At 48.0% G+C, this 20,107-nt stretch overlaps 1 protein-coding gene across 1 annotated transcript; it reads left to right on the top strand.

The window, feature by feature from the left end:
• Nucleotides 1-17,491: 17,491 nt before the first annotated feature.
• Nucleotides 17,492-20,071, top strand: LOC136449853 (magnesium-protoporphyrin IX monomethyl ester [oxidative] cyclase, chloroplastic-like). The gene is made up of 5 exons (XM_066450061.1): nt 17,492-18,054; nt 18,153-18,217; nt 18,600-18,927; nt 19,016-19,114; nt 19,337-20,071. Exons 1-5 carry the CDS (start codon nt 17,572-17,574, stop codon nt 19,598-19,600), a joined length of 1,239 nt encoding a protein of 412 aa, XP_066306158.1. The 5' UTR covers nt 17,492-17,571; the 3' UTR covers nt 19,601-20,071.
• The last annotated feature ends 36 nt before the right edge of the window (nt 20,072-20,107 follow it).

Below are 20,107 nucleotides of genomic sequence, written 5' to 3'. Positions count from 1 at the left end.
CTTCAACAGGTCGCTAATGAAGAGAGGCATCGACGTGGGGATGGTATTCATTTCACCCCTTAGGATATGCATGAAGTACATGGTCTGCCTCCATTTCCCCACCTCCAACAATGTGGCCGAATATGAGGTGCTTATCAACGGTCTACGCATTGCCATTGACTTGGGCATCTGATGGCTTGACGTCTGAGGCGACTCACAGCTAGTCATTGGTCAAATCATGAAGGAGTCAAGCTACCATGACACCAAGATGGCTGCTTGCTGCCAAGAAGTCCGCTAGCTAGAGGACAAGTTCGATGGCCCTAAACTCAATTACATCTCAGGTGGCTCAATGAGGCAGTCGACACGCTGGCGAAGATGGTGTCCAGCCAAGAGCCAGTGCCAACGGGCGTCTTCGCTAGCGATCAGCACAAGCCTTCGGTCCGCTACGTGGAATGGGGACAGATCGAGGACAAGCTGCTTGCCCTAGGCTCGGGGGCTGAACGACCACCCACTCTCTCTGACCCCAAAGTCATGGAGCTTGACAAAGATCCTGTGGCGGAGCCCGATGTAACACCTCGGGTGTTTTAAATACTAAAACAGGTCATGTCATCATATGCATTGCTAATCATTTGGTCTTACTGAAAACTTTGTTATGCATACACTGAAACAAGTTTACCTTTATGTTGTATGTGTTGACTTGTATGGTTTGAATCAAGTTCAAAATCTTTGTATTGAATTGAATTTCCGAAAACCCTGATTTTCAGTATTTAAATTCTACCCTAAAAACCTAATTCAAAATCTAAGCACATTTTGGGGTTGAGCTTAAAAGCAAAAATGTAGAGCTTGTCAAGGTGTACAAAGTTGGTCTTTGGAGTTTTCAAAGTTGTTTTATAAAATTTGAAGTAATTTGAAAAGGCGTAAATTCTCAAAGTGACCCCTTTTGAATTCAAACTTGTATTTCAAAATATAAACCGAATTTGGGTATGGTTATAAAAGCAAAGTTGTAGAACTTTGAATTTGGAACAACTTTTATTTTTGGAGATTTTTGAGTTACCATGCAATTTTGGGAGTAATTTGAGAAATTTGGCGAAGGGCAATTATGTAAATATGATGAACAGTGACCGTGGACGCCACCTCACCGACGGCGAGCTTCTATCGCATTCCAGTCACCGCCGTGGCCATGTTCGGCTTCGTGCTGGCAAGGAGAAGGCTCTTGCATGGCTTCTTCATCCTTCCTGGTTGCGTTTTAAGCCGACGAAGTCGCCGTTCTCCTCCTTTTCATTTCCTTTGTTTTTCCCGTCGCCACCGCCACTGCTCCGTCGAGCTTACGCCGTCGCCGAAGCACCTTTACCGTCTCAGCAAAGAGAGCCTCAGTTCCACCTACTCCTTGCGAACCCACCCAACCGAGCCTAGGTGCCTAATTTCGCCGAGACCGCCGCTCGTTGCCTTTCTTCCTCGCGGCCGGCAGCATCGCCGTCGCGTGCGCTTCACCGTGGCCGTAGCTCTACGGTGAGCCTCTGCTCTTGCGAAGCCTGGTTCCAGCTTCACCGGCTTGCCATGATGCTCTATGACCACTTGATTGCTCCGTTTATCCTTTACAGTCACCGGAACACCGCCATCGACGACCGCTTGCTCCGCCATGGCTGCTGTGCTCATCGACCCACTTCCCCGTTGATCCTCTGGCTCGGCCATCAACTCCAGCGTGTTCGGGGTGAGTTCTTGAGTCTTCCTAGGCCATTTATTTAACTGTTACCGGTTCCATTTTGTTGGCATAGCACAGCCGCACTGTCGTGTCCACCATGGCCGGCGTCGAGCTCGGATTGTGCAGTGATCAATGCAATTAGTGCTACCTCTAGGTGCGCCTTGTCGTCGTGAACACGTTGGTACCCTTGCCATCGCCGTTGATCTCACCGGCGGCGAGAAATTGTCGGTCAGCGAGCGTCGTCGCCGTAGTCTGCGTGGGGAACAGTGCCGACAGGTGGGGTCAAGATGTCAGTAGCCATGGGTTTTGAAAATGAATTTTCTATTTTTTAGAAATGGATGAATAGTGTAAGTTTTTGTTATTTTTGTGTAGAACTAATTAGAGCTCCAAAAATTATGAAAATTTTTGTGTGACCACTCTGTCATATAAATTTTTTAGGAAAAATATGAATTGTTGATTTTCAGTACTTTTTCAATGTGATAAAAATTGCTCAATTAATTAATAAATGAGTTTCCATGATTTTTCTAGGCTTTATTATTTATCCAAAAATTATGAAAATTGTTTTGCCACTTAGTTATCATGTGATAAGCCTTCACAAAAATTTTGAACTCATTTGGAGAAAGTTGATTTATTTCATAATTTGGAATTAAATAATTAATTCATAAAAGCAAATAGTAAACCTTAATGACTTAGGTTTTGTTTGAATTTTGGATTGAGTGATGACCTTGGGTTATTAGTATAAAATAATTCTTGATACTTAAAGTAAGTGTTTGAGTTTTTGGAAATGTTTAGTAGTGTTGGTTTGCAACTGTACCGTGAAGGAAAGTTGTATTCGAGTTATTAATTGTTGCATTCATTGTCAAGCATCATGTTTTATATCTCGCATCATATTAAACATGGCATTGTTACTACGTGTAGTGAACGAAAGTGAGCACGTGGTAGTTAGTCAGGTTGAGGAGGAAGTTAATCCATCTGTTGAGGTCAGGTTTGATAATTGTGGAACGTCTTCGGAACCTGACTTTTCCGTCAACCAAGGTAAGCCCCGGATGCATTTAAACATACCTTGTATTTTACAAGTTTTTACCGCTTTTGCTTTTCAATACTGCATTAAGTGGTTAGGAGTTGAGTGAAAACCTAATTGGTGCATTACTAACCTTGTTTTTCAATATCAACCATGATACCTGTTTCACTTCGAGAATGTTTACTTATGCTTAGCCATGCTTAGAACGGTACAAGTCGGGTGATCACCGGTCACCTGTGAGATATAAATGGTTTCTTGGATATGACTGGTTATTTATGTTATCATGAGATATGAGCATGTGGAGTAATAAATCTAGATCGGGCAGACTCGGTGTATGAGAGCCACAAGGCATGGAGGTCTTGTGAGCGGGTTCTTTCCGCCTGAGTCGATTAAGACACGTCCGTTGTTGAATTGCATGAGGTGAGACTTTGTAGTACCGATCACATACTCCGGTAAGCCTTAACTTGGCTATTCTATTATGAGAATGGCTACTCACGCACTGGGAGTGGAGAGATGGCGAGAATAGCGTGTACCCACGTGGCAATGGGCTGGATTGGTGGAGTATTGTATTCTTGGGTGGCGCGGACCCATTCTTGTTTTAGAGGATCTGAGGGTGGGTTGGTATATGTAGGTCGGGGACCTACATATGTTGTGTGGTTGGGAATCCCCAGCTAGGTTATAATTGGTTCGAATCGACGTTGCTCCTCGGTTATGGAGACTCAACTCACTGTTCATCATCGTAGTTAATAAATGAAACTTGAGGAAGATTTGAGAAAGAGTTTTGATATGAAGTTCATGATCTCATTATGGATCATGGCAGATTCATATATGGTCTTTATGAAGAATTAAATGTTGAATGAATCTTTTTAAAGAGCTTTTACGCAAAAGAACTTTGACTCTTGCTAAAGCCCTACCTTGAATCCCCGAGCCGGCATTCTTAAGTATACTCCATTTATATTTCGGTTAAGTCTTGTTGAGTACTTTTGTACTCAAGGTTCGTTAACCCTTGTTGCAGGTGAGCCTCATGAGCAGGTCTGCTTTGGACCGTGCTGCATGACTGTTGTTCAAGTCGACGATGATAAGTAAATGTGTGACCCTTGGGCAGGGTATTTCCTTTGTGTGTTATATTTTATGTTACTTATGCCACTCCACTACTATGGTTTGTAATAATCATCGTACTTAGTTTATAAGGTTTGAAATAACTGTTTTGTAAATTAAGTTATTATAAGACTTCCGCTATTTTACTCTGATGTAGATATTTGAATAAATATTGTAATACTGCAATGACTCTGTAATGGGATCCTGCTCGGAAATCGTGGATGATTCGGGGTTCCTTGGGGACACCCGATAGTCTTCTTAAGTTACCGGGAACATATGTATAGTTGTCAAAGGTCATTGGACAGTGATAGGTGTATGTGGGCCCTATAATTTAGGAGGTTCTGCCACACCCGACCCTCTAGCTGACTGGAGGACCCTGTACCTCGATTGGCTTCTCTGTAAAGTGCTCCCAACAGACAAGACGGAGGCCCAACAGATCACACGCCGAGCCAAGTCTTTTATCATTGTCAAGGAGGAGCTCTATAAGCGAAGCCACACCAGGATCCTACAACGTTGCATTCCCATCAAACAAGGAAGGCAATTACTAAAGGACATTCATGGTGGGGTCTACGGACATCATGCCACACCGAGAACAATGGTCAGAAATGCATTTCGACAGGGCTTCTACTGACCAACCGTAGTGGCCGATGCTGAACAGATTGTGTGCACCTATGAAGGGTGTCAATACTACGCTCGGCAAAGCCACCTGCCAGACCAAGCACACCAAATGATCCCCATCTCGTGGTCGTTCGTGGTCTAGGGGCTCGATATGGTCAGACCTCTCAAAAGAATGCCCAAGGGCTACACGCACTTGCTTGTCGCCATAGACAAGTTTACAAAGTGGATAGAGGCTTGGCCAATCTCCGTGATCAAGTCCGAGCAGGCCGTGTTATTCTTCCTCGACATCATCCATCGCTTTGGAGTCCTGAACTCCATTATCATGGACAACGATACACAGTTCATTGGGAAGAAGTTCCTCCGATTCTATGATGAATACCAAATCTGCATTGATTAGGCTGCCATGACGCACCCCCACATGAATGGGTAGGTCGAGCGCGCTAACGACATGGTCCTACAAGGTCTCAATCCTAGGATTTTCAACCGGTTGAACAAGTTTGGCAGGCGATGGGCCGCGGAGCTTCTCACGGTGCTTTGGAGCTTGAGGACGACCCCTAGTTGGGGCATCGGCTACACACCCTTCTTCATGGTCTATGGTTCTGAGGCTATCCTCTTGATCAACCTCGACTATGGGGCGTTGAGGGTCAGGGCATACAACGAGCAGGGAGCCAGGGCATCCCTTGAGGATGCCATGGATCAGCTCGATCAGGAGCATGACGTTGCCCTCCTTTGCTTAGCCAAGTACCAATAGGCACTATGCTGGTATCAAAGCCATCAGGTGTGGGGTTAGGCCTTCAACATCGAGGACCTAGTACTCCGCCTCGTCTAGAGCAACAAAAACTATCACAAGCTCTCTCCACCGTGGGAGGGACCGTACGTCATCGTGGAGGTGCTCCGACTAGGCACCTACAAGCTCAAGACCATTGACGGCAAGGTCTTCATCAACGCATGAAACATCGAGCAAATACATTGCTTTTACCCCTAGCCTATGCATATACTTAAGAATGATATTTCTGAAATACGAAAATGCTTTCTCTTATCAGTTTCGCTATCATTCCCTCTATCTTTAGTGACACCCGACCCTGGCAACGGTAGGGGGTTGGGCATCACTCGGGGGATGATAAGAGTATGTCTACTTAGAGACATTCTCTATGCCCGAACCCCTTACATTAAGATCTCAAAGTAAGGGCTGCAGAAACAAACCCTGAGTAAAACTGGTCAGGCTGTAAGAAATCTACGCCCCAGTGGCTATGGCATTTTTGTTCACCAGCATGATCAGAGTTGTTTCGCCTGCATCCCAAGCTTTATAGCCTTAACCACAGAAAGGGTCAGAATACATTAACCTTTTTATAAAAAAAGGACAAAGAACCAAAAGATTGTTCAACCATAGCAGAAATTAAAATCTATCCATTTATTACAAGATCACTATTTGGCCTAACTAACTAATTTTTTGGGGGGTGATATCATCCTCAATCTTGGTAGATAAGTCCTATGCCAGAGGGGCCACCCCCCTCTTGATGTCCTCTAGCTCAGCGTCGGAGTAACCAGGCGTGAAGCAATAGCTCATCATCTCTAGAATGATGTTCTCATAGTGAGAATGAGCGATCGTGAATGACCGATGAACACCAAAGTGGAGTGCGTCCCTCGACATCTCGTGTGCCCAATCCATGATCTAGAAGGCACGGACTGCGAGCGAGCTCATCTCCTATGTCGGGGCTAGCTCAAGGTTGTCACAGACTAGCTGGACGATGACGCGTAGGGCGTCATGCTCATCGTTCTCCTTTAGGAGGGTGGCCCTCACCTCGCCCTAAGCCTGTGAAAGACTTGCCAAAAACATGCACCAGCCATGTCAAAAGCCTGCCATGGATCCTAGGGAGAAGGATAGAAAAGGAAGACCAGGGGCTTACCATCCATGTCCACCTGGAGCTTGCGTGCCTCATCATGCCGTCGGGCCACCTCAGCCTCCAAGTTCTAGGCCTACTCCTGGCGCTGGCTAACCTCTACGGTGAGTCTAGTGGTCACTGCCTCTACCACGGCCTTTAGATCCTTCTCCCCTTGGAGCTTGCCCTCTAGGAGGTTGATCCGCTGTTGAGCATCGGCGCACTCCTGATTTGCTAGGTCACGCTCCATTCAAAACCCCTCTATGGCTTGGAGCAAGTTGTCACGTTCCTTCTGTAGCCACTTGATCTCCGCAGCGTTCGTGTGCATACTCTCGACCAAGTCCAAGAGCTCCCTCTAGCTTCGCGGGCGTCATCACGAGCCTCCACATACTTAATCCGGAGGTCGGCCAACTCCTGGCGAATGGGGGCAAGTTCGGCCACCTCTTGACAAGCGGCAGCGAGCTAGGCAGCTAGTTCCTCATGTAGCTGCTCCCCCGCGGCTCATAGCTGCTCCTCCACCACGAGGCGATCCCAAATGCCCTTCTCATGATGAAGGAACGCATACTTCTCCTGGCTGTGGTCCATGAGAACCTATGAAAAAGGTACAAGTTAAAAGGCAAGAAAAGGGAAGATGAAGGTCGGAAACACTGATGCACTATACCTAGCCAACCGAAGCGATAACATCTTATAGTGAACTCAGTGCGGTGGTCAGGGCACCGACCATGGTCCCCACCTCTGCATGGATGCTCCCCCACTCCCTCTTCTCTACATCATTGTTGAGGGTGAAGAGCATTGCCTCGGGTCCTGACGGTCGACCCACCTGATCTAGGGTCCTCCCTAGGTGTGAGGGTCACCACTGACCCAGACCAGAGGCCAAGATGCCTCTGCACTGACCCTAGGCAGTGCCAACCCCTCTCGCAACCACAACCCCTCTAGAGTAGCCCCCCAGTAGTAGAGGGGGCGGGCGATGCAGACAAGGAAGCCTGCCCCTCCATCGCGCCTTCCAAGGGTGCACTAGGCGTGACCTCCTCCATCCGTCCCACCACGGGTGCCGCCGTCTGCCTAGACGATAGCCCCATTTGCATCATCGCCACCGACGATGTCATGACCATGCCTAGCCATGTCGCATCTACGAGGATGCCTCGGGGATGGCCTCTCCTATCTGCCCCATCATCGACAGCATGGATGACGGCTCCGGCCATGCCATCTTTGCCTGCGACGTTGTGGCCATGCTCGGATGCATCATCTCCACCTACGACATCATGGCCACACCTGGCTGTGTCACACCTTCCACTACCAGCCCTCCCATAGACGTGACCGACAGCTGTGTCTCCTTGGTTGATCCTGTGGTCGCCCCAGCCATGTTCCTGCTAGCCTCTGGTGCGGCACCAGATGGGTCCCGGTGCACCCACCGAAGGGCGAGAGTCTTCTTCGGTGCCAGCTTCAGGAGGCTCCCATACCACCAACGCTACAGAAGGCATGATGGTTAGTTCACGGTGAATAATTTGTCAAAAAACAAAAGAACAATAAAACTCTTAACTTACCTAGATGTCGTCGAGCGTTGATGTTTCGGGGCTGGCCTGCCCGACCCCGGCTGTGACACCTTATCACACTATCATTTTGGGTGCTCTGTTTACTCGGGAGGCTCGAACGAGGGGGAGCCGCCGGCTCCCCTTGGCTCTAGGGGCACCGTAGAAGGCCTGGGGGAGTGGGGCAACTCGCTCCTACCATCTCCAGGGGTGAGTCCTCCCCCTCTTGCTCTAGGAGATGCATAGGAACGGCCCCACCTACAGCGAAGGTGAGTCATCGTCCCCACTGGCCGGATCGTCCCATGGGATGGGCAACCCAAAGCCATCACCCCCCTCCTCCTCTTCTTCTTCCTCCTCATCTTCCTCCTTCTACGAGCCTTGGCGCTGCTTCCCTTGCTGTAGCTTTACCCACTCCTTCGCTTGCTGGTTCTTCTCCTTGTCGTCCTTCTCCTTCTTCCTCCGCTCATCTGTGGCATGGTTCATCGCCCTCACGACCGCATGCTCTGGCAGCGATGCGATAGAGGCTTGAAAGCCCAAATCCGCTGGTAGCTCGATGAAGCCCGGCTCTGGCCGCATCATGGGATGTCCTAGGATTGGGAACATGGCGTCAGACTCATCTATCGCCCGACATGTAGCTCAATGAGACTACGCTCGCCTAGGGGCTGCTCCACCTAGGGACCTCACTGTCGTAGAGCGGCCCCTAGGCGAGCGCAATCTCATCGAGCTACGCGTTGGGCGTCATCCCGTATAGTGAGAGGACACGTGCCATCAGCGGTGCCATCCTCCTCGTGTGGAACACCCCAATGACACCGCGGTCCTTGAGGAACGCGATGGCATCAAGAAGGTCATGTAGCCTTCTCTTCTCCTTCTTGGGAGGCCCCCACAACCACACCTGTAGCGCCTCTCCGATGAGGCACCCAGTGAACTCCGGCAAAGGGTCGGCAGCTGTGTTCTTCACATAGAACCACAACGCGTGCCACCCCTTGTTGGATCTAGAGAGCTGGCAGGGCATGTACTCCACCGATCGGTGCCCCTGAAGGTGGATGCTCGCGTATCCCATCAGCACCGGCATGCCCCTCTTCTTGTTCTTTTGGAGGGAGATGGAGAAGAAGTATCTCCACAACTCGAAGTGGGGCTCGATTCCCAGGTACACCTCACATAGTGCAATGAAGGCCGCAATGTGCTAGATCCCATTCAGGTTCAGGTGCTATAGCTCAATTTGGTAGTGGTGTAGCAGCCCCCAAAAGAACGAGTGAGGGGGGATTGTGAATCCACGCTCATGGAAGGGCATGAAAGACACGATGTAGCCATCGGGCGGTGCCGACACCTCCTCATGACTGGGCATGAGCCACTCCACCACGTCGGTTCTCCCATGGAGGAGGCCGCGCTTGACAAGGCCCTCCATGCGTGCATGGCTGATGTCGGAGCGATACCATGACTCCATGGGAAGCAAAGGCGGAGGAACAAGAGCTTTGCTGGCGGCAGAAGAGCAAGGGCAAGAAATCTAGGCGCTGGCGGTGAAGAAGCGGAGATGGCGAGGTTATGGTCAAATGTATTAGGAACAAAGAGAAAGGCCTTTATTTATAGGAGGAGGTGGAGCAAGAGGCGAACTATCTGCCTCAATCCACGTGACACCACGTCCTGTCACTTCGCCTCTCCAAAAATCATGCGCACGCCACCTCTGGCCACTCCCTCGAAGGATGCGTCGGATGACGGTTCGCCCCATTCGATGGGCTGAGAACTGCCATAGGTAAGAAGGGATATGGAGCTAAAAACGCTCCCATGCCCATTAAAGCCCAGGGGTTCAAAGCCTGGCCCACCGATGGGTTCACAGCCGCTCTAGGGCACCTTTAGAGTGAGGGATGGAAAGGGATGGGCCCGCTAGCAGCCAGTACCTAGGTGCATGAGTGCCATGGGCATCTTGACCCATGTTCGAGTCTTGTCTAGTGCACAGTCCATGGTTTTTCCTCGAAGAAAGGCAACGAGCCCTTGGGACCGGTCGAATGGACCCGAGAACTATATGGACTGGCTGCCAAGAATCTAGAGTCAGTCAGTAGCTGACCCATGCTAGACCCCCATGAATGGGAAGCCGAGGCCCCACTCGGACTAGCCCGTTAACAGCTCACCGAGCACCATAATTCGTCTATCGAGAAAAACATGACACGTCTTAGCCCCTCCGTTTTATCAAAAAAATGCATGAGGGAGGATGATTACAAGATGAGCTGACCCCTTGACCGGACCCTTGCTATGCACAGGGGCTCAAGAGTTGGACTCGTAAGGAGACCAAATACATGGCTGCATACCAATAGCAGATGGGTTGGATCCTAGGAAGGAATCAGAATCAAGAGAGATCTTTTTTGATTCCCCAAATCCCACAACTACATGCTCCCAAGGAGTCCAAACACGACGAAAAGGAATCTCAACCATACCAAGACATCCTGCGGCCCACAAAAGGAGATCAAGATCCTCAAAATCCTTCTATCCAAAAAAGCCTTCAAAGGAGTATCCTACTCCTCCGCAAGCTCGGGGGCTACTGCCGGGTATCAGTATCAGGGATACCTAGAAGAAGGAAGCTAATGGTCGCGAACGCTAACTCCCTCAGATGGTTAAGAGCATATCTTGGTCTCACCCGGTCCTAAGGGCACGGGCTCTATCTTGCTCGACCTCAAGGACACGGGACCCGGGTCACCTAACCTCAAGGGCACGGGCTCCGTCTCGCCTGACCCCTTAGGCGAGAGCCCATCACGTTTGACCCCGAGGGCGAGGGTTCCGCCTCGCTCGATCCCAAGGGTGAGGGGTCCGCCTCGCCTGACCTCGAGGGTGCAGGCTTCACCTCGCTCGACCCCTCGGGTGTGGGCTTCGCCTCGCCCAACTCTGAGGGCATAGGCTCTACCTCGCTCAACTCCTCAGGCGTGGGCTCTGCCTCACCCGACGAAGGTTCGTACCACCCCCAACCACTATGGGTCTAAAAGTACGAGTCCAGGGTCAAACTTTTGACGCCAAAAGAGGAGCAGGCGCGTCTTGACATCACCCATGGCCACGACGGGCCATGTCTGAGGACGCACGTCACCAACAGCATCGTGCGTGCCGGCGCTATGCTACCTACTTCCCATACGGCCTCCAACGGAGGCTTCAGCTAGCCATATCGTTCGCTAGGATAGAATGGAGCACCATGACCAGCTGACAACGCCCGCGTACGGCACCAGTGATGAATAGGGCCTCAACGTGGAGCCATCCCCATCGTCATCTATAGGGTCGGCAGGACCCGCGTAAAGGAGATGGAAGACATCGTAATCCCGAAAGCCTTCCTCTCCTTGTCTTTCTCTCTCCCTCTCTCTGATATAACCTACATCTTCCCCTTCATCTATAAAAAGGGAAGTAGGGCGCCCCATTGGGGGAGGGGCATTCCCACACATCTAACAAGTCTGAGCGGCTGAAGGCTTAGGCGCTCAATAGTAGAGAGAGAGCTTAACTAGACTCACTCTTTTCACTAGAGACTTGGGACCTTCTCCCTTTCTCGCCTATTTGTAACCCCTACTACAAACCAAGTGCCAGTAATACGAGCAGCAACAGACTGGACGTAGGGATGTTCCGCCCGAACCAGTATAAATCCTTATGTCCTTCAAGCACAGCCATCCGGGTTAGACGCGCAAACTAGAAATTTACTAGCCGATGATTCGAAACACCGACACCTTTGCCTTAAGCTCATTTTTGTTTTTCTCTTTCTTCTTTTGCAAGTTGGAGCATTTGATCCATCTTTGGCCACCTACATCACCATGAGTGCCATCATCTAGCTCCACCACTTGGAGTGTACCAACCTATCTCATATACACTTAGAGACAAAGAGTACACTTAGGTTTCATCAATTATCCTAAATCAAACTATGGCTTTCGGTAGTGCTAGTAAGCTTAGGCTTTGTGCGCTTTGCATACTAGCATGTGTAGGAGCTCCTCGGTTACTTAAGTACTAGCTGTATAGGTTTGTGTGACCTTGCAAACTAGAATTGTTTAGTTGAGCTCTACCTAGCCTGGCACCTTAGTTGCTCAATTATGATCTCTTTCTAAGGTGCTTGTGAACTTAGATAGAGGGGTGTAGTCTTAGCTAGAATGAATAAGTTTTAATTCCACATTTGTTTTGGTTAGCCAACGCAAATAGTTTTAGAAAGGACTATTCACTCCCTCTTGTCCGCCATCTCGACCTATCAATTGAGGCTAATGCTAATGACATGGCTTTATTGAACACCCTTAATGAGGAGCAGTAGGCTACCTACGATGAGATTATGTCTGTTGTTAATATCAAACATTGGGGTTCATTCTTTGTGGATGGGCCTAGAGACACCGAGAAGACTTATCTATACAGGGCCCTGCTCGTGACTACACACAACAAGAACAAGATTGTTCTAACATCATCTACATCTAGTTTCATAGCCTCAATAATGCCTGGTGGTAGAACTACGCACTCGCGCTTTAAGGTTCCCCTTGCCATCGATGATGATACTTTTTTAGCTTCACAAAACAAGAGTGGTACTGTCAAACTACATTGATACATCTCTGAATATTTGGGATGAGGCGACCATGACAAAGAGGCAACTATGGTCTTCAGGACTGACCTTTGCTTCTGTATGGTGGGAAGACTATGGTCTTCAGTGGAGGTTTTAGGAAGATTTTAAAGGGGGTTGAGGGCTTAGATAATCGATGCCTCGCTAAGGATGTCATACCTTTGGAATTCCATACAATACTTGAAACTGGTACGCAACATGGGGGCAAAGAGTGACCCATGGTTTGCAGAATACCTATTACGCATGGTGAAGGCTCTGAGGAGGCCAATGGTGATGTTGAAATCTGTCTTCCTCGTGATATATGCGTATTGCACGTCGGAAATGATAGTGATCTTGATGTGCTAATTGATTGTATATTCCCTAGGTTCAATGAAAATATGTCAGACAAAAACTACATCACCTCGCAAGCGTTGTGTTGATGTCATTAACACGAAGATGATAGGTCATTTCCATGGGGTGTATCATAGCTTTAATTATGCGGTGGACAATCAGCATAGGTACTATCCTCAAGAATTTCTGAACACTTTGACACCTCAATACAAATGTACAAGAGATAAAGAAATTATAAAAGTGGTTGGGGTTATTTATAAATAGTTTGGGATGACGGGATTCCAGTTGCAAAATTGACTTCTATATTTTAGGAGTGCGATTTTGAAAACTGCTAGAGGAACATAACAAATATGCTCTCAATAATTTTTAGCCACTTGGAAAATTCACTGATTTACCAATTATTATTCTTGAGAACTATTGGAGATGCTCTAACTAAGTTGCTGGAACCTGACTATAGTTACTTTTTTCCTTAATTAATTGAAGCACTCTTTTCTCGTAAAATAAATTGGAGATCTAATGCACTCCTTGTATCCAAATCCAACGGATACTGGCATCTACTCTAGAATTTGTCTTGAAATGCAGTAGTTTCGCCTAAGAATGTTTTAGTTCTTTTTAGTGCCTAAGAGCATCTCCAAGAGTTCCCTAAACCTCCTCATAATCCTAAGTTTTTAGAAAGATCCACAAAAATCCATCTCCAACAACTCTTAATACAATCTCCTAATATTTTAGGAGTTGGAAAAAATCTTCCTCGTCCGCATAACTTTACGCGCCGCAGCCTCGCACGTGTCCTTCTACTCCCGCTCGGTTTCCTTCGCCTCCCGCGCGTTTTCCCTCATGGCGCGGTGTTTTGGCGCGAAGGAGGTCGTCGCCGCCGCCGTTGTCTGGAGAGGAGTTGGTCACCGCCGTCATCGTGTGGAGGAGGTAATCCATCGATCTACCCATTGTACATAGCTGTTCTGTTCTTCTCGGCGAGGTAGCAGCGTGACCGCGCGCTCATGGACACCGAGGGGATCGGAGACGTCGAGGCTGAGCGCGTCGCTGCAGACGACGCCGTGCGCGCGCATCCACCGCCTGAAGGCGCGGAGACAGCTGCGAGGGGAGCGCGAGTGTGGTCGTGTGGAATGCCGGATAGGGCGAATGAATCGATTGGGTAGGAGACTGGGACTAGGAGAGGGGATCTCACCGTGCTGCTGCGGCGTCGGCCATGGCGGCGGCGGCGCGGGTGTCCGTCACTCCGTCCACCGTCCTGGGTGTGGTTTGCCTGTTTTTGTTTTGCTAGAAGCGTGGACTGAAAAGTGGCCCCAACACGCTGCTGGGCTGAAAAGTGGACCGGGCTTCACCTACACTCGGTGCGTTCTGAAAATAGCTCGCGACCCATTACACCAACAGATTATAGTGCACCAATTTCAAAAAAAAATCATCTTTGTGACAGTATGATTCAATTTACTGTAGTTTTGAATTGTTTGACCGTATATTTTCTATTGGTTTCTCCTCTCTACCGTGGTGCATGGAGTTCTCTACTGATGCCTATTGCCTGCTGCTACTACCGTGGTGCATGGAGTTCTCTGCTGATGCCTATTGCTTTCATGATTAAGAAAGGGAAATACTAACAGAGGAGCATTTGGTAATGATTTCTTTGTCCATATTTGCAGGCTCGTCGCAATGTCCGGTGGTGGTTATTGGACTGACTTGGTCACGGGATTTGAGGGTGTTCGTTCTTTGGACGAGTTCAGCTTTCCCATGACACAGGAAGCGCACGCGTATGAGGACGTGCAGGTAGGAGCTGATGTTGAAGAAGATGAAGTCAAGGTAGTAGCAGGTGCTGAAGTTGTAGAAGTGCAGTCCAGTGCTTGTGGTAATAAACACCCACGCGTTCCAAGGCCAAACGCCAAGAGGCAAAAAAAAATTCATTCCGGACGAGGATGAAATTGTTGTCTTGGCTTGGTTGAACGTCAGCAAAGATCCCGTGCAAGGAACTAATCAGTCTCATTCCTCCTTTTGGCGTAGAATTTATGATTACTATGAGACCCACAGGAAGTCATTTGTAAGCCGAACAGAGAGTTCACTAATGCATAGATGGATGTATATTTTGGAGAATGTCAACAAGTACTGTGCTTGCTATGATGCGATTGAGCGTAGAAATCAAAGTGGAAAAACCATTCAAGACAAGGTAATTCTTTTTCTTATTTCAGTAATCTTAGAAGACATACACATTGATATTTAATAAACACATATGTTTGCAGGTTTCTGAAGCATTAACTATGTTCAAAGGAATGAACGGTGAGAAGACATTCACTCTCACGCAGTGCTGGAACATTTTGAAGGATGAAGAGAAGTGGAAGGCCAAAAGGAGGGAACTGGCAGAGCTGAAGCAAGCCTGTAACAAGAAAAACAAGGTTCACCCAGACTCCACTCCCACGAATGTACAAGTCAACATCACTGAAGATGTCACTGAGATTGCACCTCCAGAGTCCGAAGCCCGAAAGAGGCCACAGGGACAGAAAAAAGGCAAAAGATGCTCTAAGGCGAGGAGGAGGTGAAGCTTGCAAGGAGGCTTTGGACAAAATGTGGGCGAAGAAGGAGGCATTTGACATGGAGAAAGAGAAGAAGAAAGAGGAGAGGCACATGGATTCACTTGAGCTAGAGAAAAGGCGCCTGGCATTAGAAGAAACAAAGTTAGAAGCTGAATTGCAGAAGGTGGAAAATGACACGATCGAAAAGGAAGACAAAATAATGGCAATGGACATTAGCGCCCTGACCCCGCTGCAGCAACAGTACTACACGGTTATGCAGCAGAAGATTGTTGCTCGTCGTCTGGCCAATTAGATGTAGTTCCTTTCATTTTATTTCCACAACCAACTATTTTTATCTTGTCATTAAGTGAACCTTTGTTTTACTCTCATGAGAAGGTTCCACATTTTGGCCACCATAATCGAACAACTCAGTAGGGTCAACGACTCCCTCATCTTCGACAATCATATTGTGCATAATGACACAAGCTTTCATGATGTTGCCCAGTGTCTCCGTGTCCCATAAACGAGCTGGTCCTCGAACAATGGCGAACCTTGATTGCAGAACCCCAAAAGCTCTTTCAACATCTTTCCTCGTTTCTTCCTGTGCTTTGGCAAAATATCTGTTCTTGTTCCCCATAGGCTGAGAGATGGACTTCACTAAAGTAGCCCATGATGGGTATATACCATCGGCTAGATAATAACCCGACCATTTATGGTATAATTCACCTCAGGAGCTCTGCCCTCAGCCAGCTTAGCAAATAAAGGAGACCGGTGAAGCACATTGATGTCATTATGAGACCCAGGCATTCCAAAAAAGGTATGCCATATCCAAAGATCGTTGGAAGCAACAGCCTGAGTGAACAAACAGATACAGTTGTAGGTGAACGAATGATCGATCTCGCTCATGAATAGCGGTGGAACTCAAGGACCGATCGATCGACACAGAAGGCGACTCATCGATCGATCATGGTGTTGGGATTGTTTTGGAACAGAGCAATCCTTTGGCGCTCTGGGTGTAGGCAAAGGCGAACCGTACCGTGGATCGTGTTCTTGCCGTCGTTTCGTTGCAAGTGGTAGACTTTGCTGTCGAGGACGAAGCGGCCCCTCAATATCCGCTGTGCTACGCGGCCGGCGATCGGCCCGAAGTCCCTGTAGTTTCCCGTAAAGCAAAAGAAAAAAAGCACCAATATAATTTATGTGGATCCCAAATTTGCTTTTTTAGATGCCATTTATTAGAAACTCTTGGAGATGACCTTCTTTTTTTCTTCCAAAATCTTTTTAAGAGTTGTCAAACTATAAGTTTTTAGGAGAAGAAAGTATGGAACTCTTGGAGATGCTCTAAGGGATATCCAAAGCTAATTGGTAGCTAACTAAAACTTAGCTAAATTAAATTCTAACCTATCCAAACAGCAGCGCTAATAACTGGGCCGATTTTCGGAGCCAATGCTCTAATTTTTTAGCCAACCCTCTAAGGCTCTAACTAATTGTTAGTCAATTAGCTGATCAACTTTAGCTAATTTAAACTAATTTTTAGTCTCATCTAGTAACCCTTTTTTTTAAGGAGAAGTCTCATCTACTCCCTCCGTTCCAAATTATAGTTTGTTTGACTTTTTTTTGGCCTCAAGTTTGACCACTCATCTTATTCAAAAAATTTGCGCAAACATAGTCAAATTTAACTCATTCTTGAAGAACTTTTGTTAATAAAGTAAGTCATAACAAAAGAAGTAATATTTTGCACAATTTTTTAAATAAGACGAGTGGTCAAACTTATATTAGAGTAAAAAAAGTCAAACAAATTATAATTTAGAACGGATTTAGTAATAACTAACACTATCTTATCCAAACAAGCCTTTAGGAGTAAAGAATTGTCCAACTTGAAATGGACATGCATGCTTCGTGAAAGAAATATCGAGACCGTAGATGCACTCCTTGTCCTGTCTTATTATTGATCTTTTTCTTCAAAAAAAGGCTGCGCGCGCTTCATGAATTGCAAGAACAACCTGAACCAACCATTTGTTCCCGCCAACAAAACATGTGGCTTCGAACATTTCATCATAAGAAAAAGAAGAAAGAAAGGGAAAATCATCAGAGAGAGGGAGAAAGATACGGCGAAGAGCGTGCGGCTAGATTGGGCTCCCTCACACTCACACATGGCGCGCGGCGATTAGAAGCCCCGGATTACACCTCATCGCCACCTTATCTACCGCTCGCAATCCCAATCCCCGCTGCCATGTCAGCGCGCGGCCGCCGCAGCATGAGCATCATATACGCCGCCTCCCTGAACTAGAGCTCGCTCCCGCCGCCCAGTCCTCGCCACACCGCCCGTCCCGTCCGTCGCCACCAATGGCCTCCTCCGCCATGGAGCTCTCGCTCCTCAACCCCGCCGCGACGCACCGCCACCGCGGCGGCCTCGCCGCTGCCGGCCTGCCCCTCGCGCCGCGGCGCTCCGTGGTCCGCTTCCGCGTGTCCGCCTCCGCCGCGGCCGCCGCGCCGCCCAAGTCCTCGGGCCCCAAGAAGCGGGGCAAGACGGAGATCCAGGAGACGCTGCTGACGCCCCGCTTCTACACCACCGACTTCGACGAGATGGAGCGCCTCTTCAACGCCGAGATTAACAAGCAGCTCAACCAGGCGGAGTTCGACGCGCTGCTGCAGGAGTTCAAGACGGACTACAACCAGACCCATTTTGTGCGCAACCCCGAGTTCAAGGCCGCCGCCGACAAGATGGAGGGCCCGCTCCGCCAGATCTTTGTCGAGTTCCTCGAGCGCTCCTGCACCGCCGAGTTCTCCGGATTCCTCCTCTACAAGGAGCTCGGCCGCAGGCTCAAGGTTCCTTCCCGCTTCTTTCTTTGCTTGCCTCGTCTCGCCTCGTGCATTTCCTTGACCACCTGGCGGGCGTGTGCTGATGCCCTGCTTTTCCTCTGCAGAAAACTAACCCGGTCGTGGCGGAGATCTTCTCGCTCATGTCCAGGGACGAGGCGCGCCATGCTGGGTACGCACCTTATCTCTTTTCAGTCATCCTACACAACAATGCGTGCGATTAGTAGCCAAAAAATGCATTCTTCACTTATAAAGATTAGGAAATGCAATTGTCTGTCTGTCTCATGAAAACTTATGCCGGTGCTGCTACCTCAATTGGACAAGGAATGTAGGTATTCTAAGTTTGCTGCTGCCTCAATTTAAACCAGCCTGGTTACATGAGCTAACAAAATACTCATTGCCAATGAAGTAGTTAGGTCAATGCATTGGGGGTTGCTTCCAGCAACTGTCCATAAGAATCCAGCCATGCATGTTATCCTTATGGTGTCCAATTTGAGGCTATAGGAGGCATGGAGAAATTCAGCTGAAAGTTTCTTGTGATTTGCGCTGTCTAGGTTCTTGAACAAGGGGTTGTCTGACTTCAACTTGGCACTGGACCTGGGGTTCTTGACCAAGGCTAGGAAGTACACCTTCTTCAAGCCCAAGTTCATCTTCTATGCCACCTACCTGTCTGAGAAGATTGGGTACTGGAGGTACATCACCATCTTCAGGCACCTCAAGGCGAACCCAGAGTACCAGGTGTACCCCATCTTCAAGTACTTCGAGAACTGGTGCCAGGACGAGAACAGGCATGGTGACTTCTTCTCTGCCCTGCTCAAGGCTCAGCCGCAGTTCCTCAATGACTGGAAGGCCAAGCTCTGGTCACGATTCTTCTGCCTCTCGGTAATTTAAAGCTCTTCTTTTGTTATATAGATCGATTAACTCCAAAGGCTGTGTCTCCTGATAGTTAGTGTTACATGACCTTTTGCAGGTGTATGTGACCATGTACCTGAATGACTGCCAACGCAATGCATTCTATGAGGGAATTGGTCTGAACACCAAAGAATTTGACATGCATGTGATCATTGAGGTATAAATGAGTTTATCATTTCATTTCCACCTGTTTACTATATTTCATACTTTTTTCTGAACAATGCTGAATATCGCAATAGTGTCCTTACAAAAGATTAGGAATACACATGAAGCTTGTTATAGTTCATCGATGTTTAGGAGAATCTATGAATTGCTTCTAGAAATGTTGGTGTGAATTAAGGCTGCTACTGACAATGTAAAAACGTGCATACCTGTGCAGACCAACCGCACAACAGCGAGGATCTTCCCTGCTGTTCTGGATGTCGAGAACCCTGAATTCAAGAGGAAGCTTGACAGGATGGTTGTGATCAACGAGAAGATCATTGCTATCGGAGAATCTGATGACATTCCCCTAGTGAAGAACCTGAAGAGGATTCCTCTCATTGCCGCTCTGGTGTCTGAGATCATTGCTGCATACCTCATGCCCCCCATCGAGTCTGGCTCAGTTGATTTTGCTGAATTTGAGCCCCAGCTTGTTTACTGATTCTGTAGAAAGATTTGTCTTCGAATTATTCACCCCAAAAGACAAGTTGGTGCTTTCTCCCTAAGGGGCCTTGAATGGTGAAAGTGCTGGATGGTTAGAGGATCTGCATCTTCTTGTGTTCGTCTGTAAAATACTGAGACTTCGGCAACATAAAGCTTGGCAAGTTTTTGTTGTGTGGTATCTCCATGTAAGTGACAGTGAACTGCATCAGAAGCGAGCGTTCCAGTTTTCCAACAGAAGGGAGCGTCCGAAGTTGTACTGCTAATGAAGCAAAAGCATACAGACCTTTATATGATCAACGACTGTATCACATATGGCCTCGGCGCAGTTACTTAGCAACCATGGAACGTCGAACTAGCATGATGAATGTATCCAGCACATTTGGTTGATTGTGTAACACTAGAAAACCATTTAACAGCGTTTGGAGGTTGTACCATGTGAATTTTTACATATATCCTTTTATTTTAGCAATGTCATGCATCATAAGTGACAATTATCTACAAGCAT

Source organism: Miscanthus floridulus, chromosome 5 (genome assembly GCF_019320115.1).
Source record: "Miscanthus floridulus cultivar M001 chromosome 5, ASM1932011v1, whole genome shotgun sequence".
In the NCBI taxonomy this organism is placed as follows: Eukaryota; Viridiplantae; Streptophyta; class Magnoliopsida; order Poales; family Poaceae; genus Miscanthus; species Miscanthus floridulus.
This window is presented reverse-complemented; position numbering and strand designations above follow the sequence as displayed.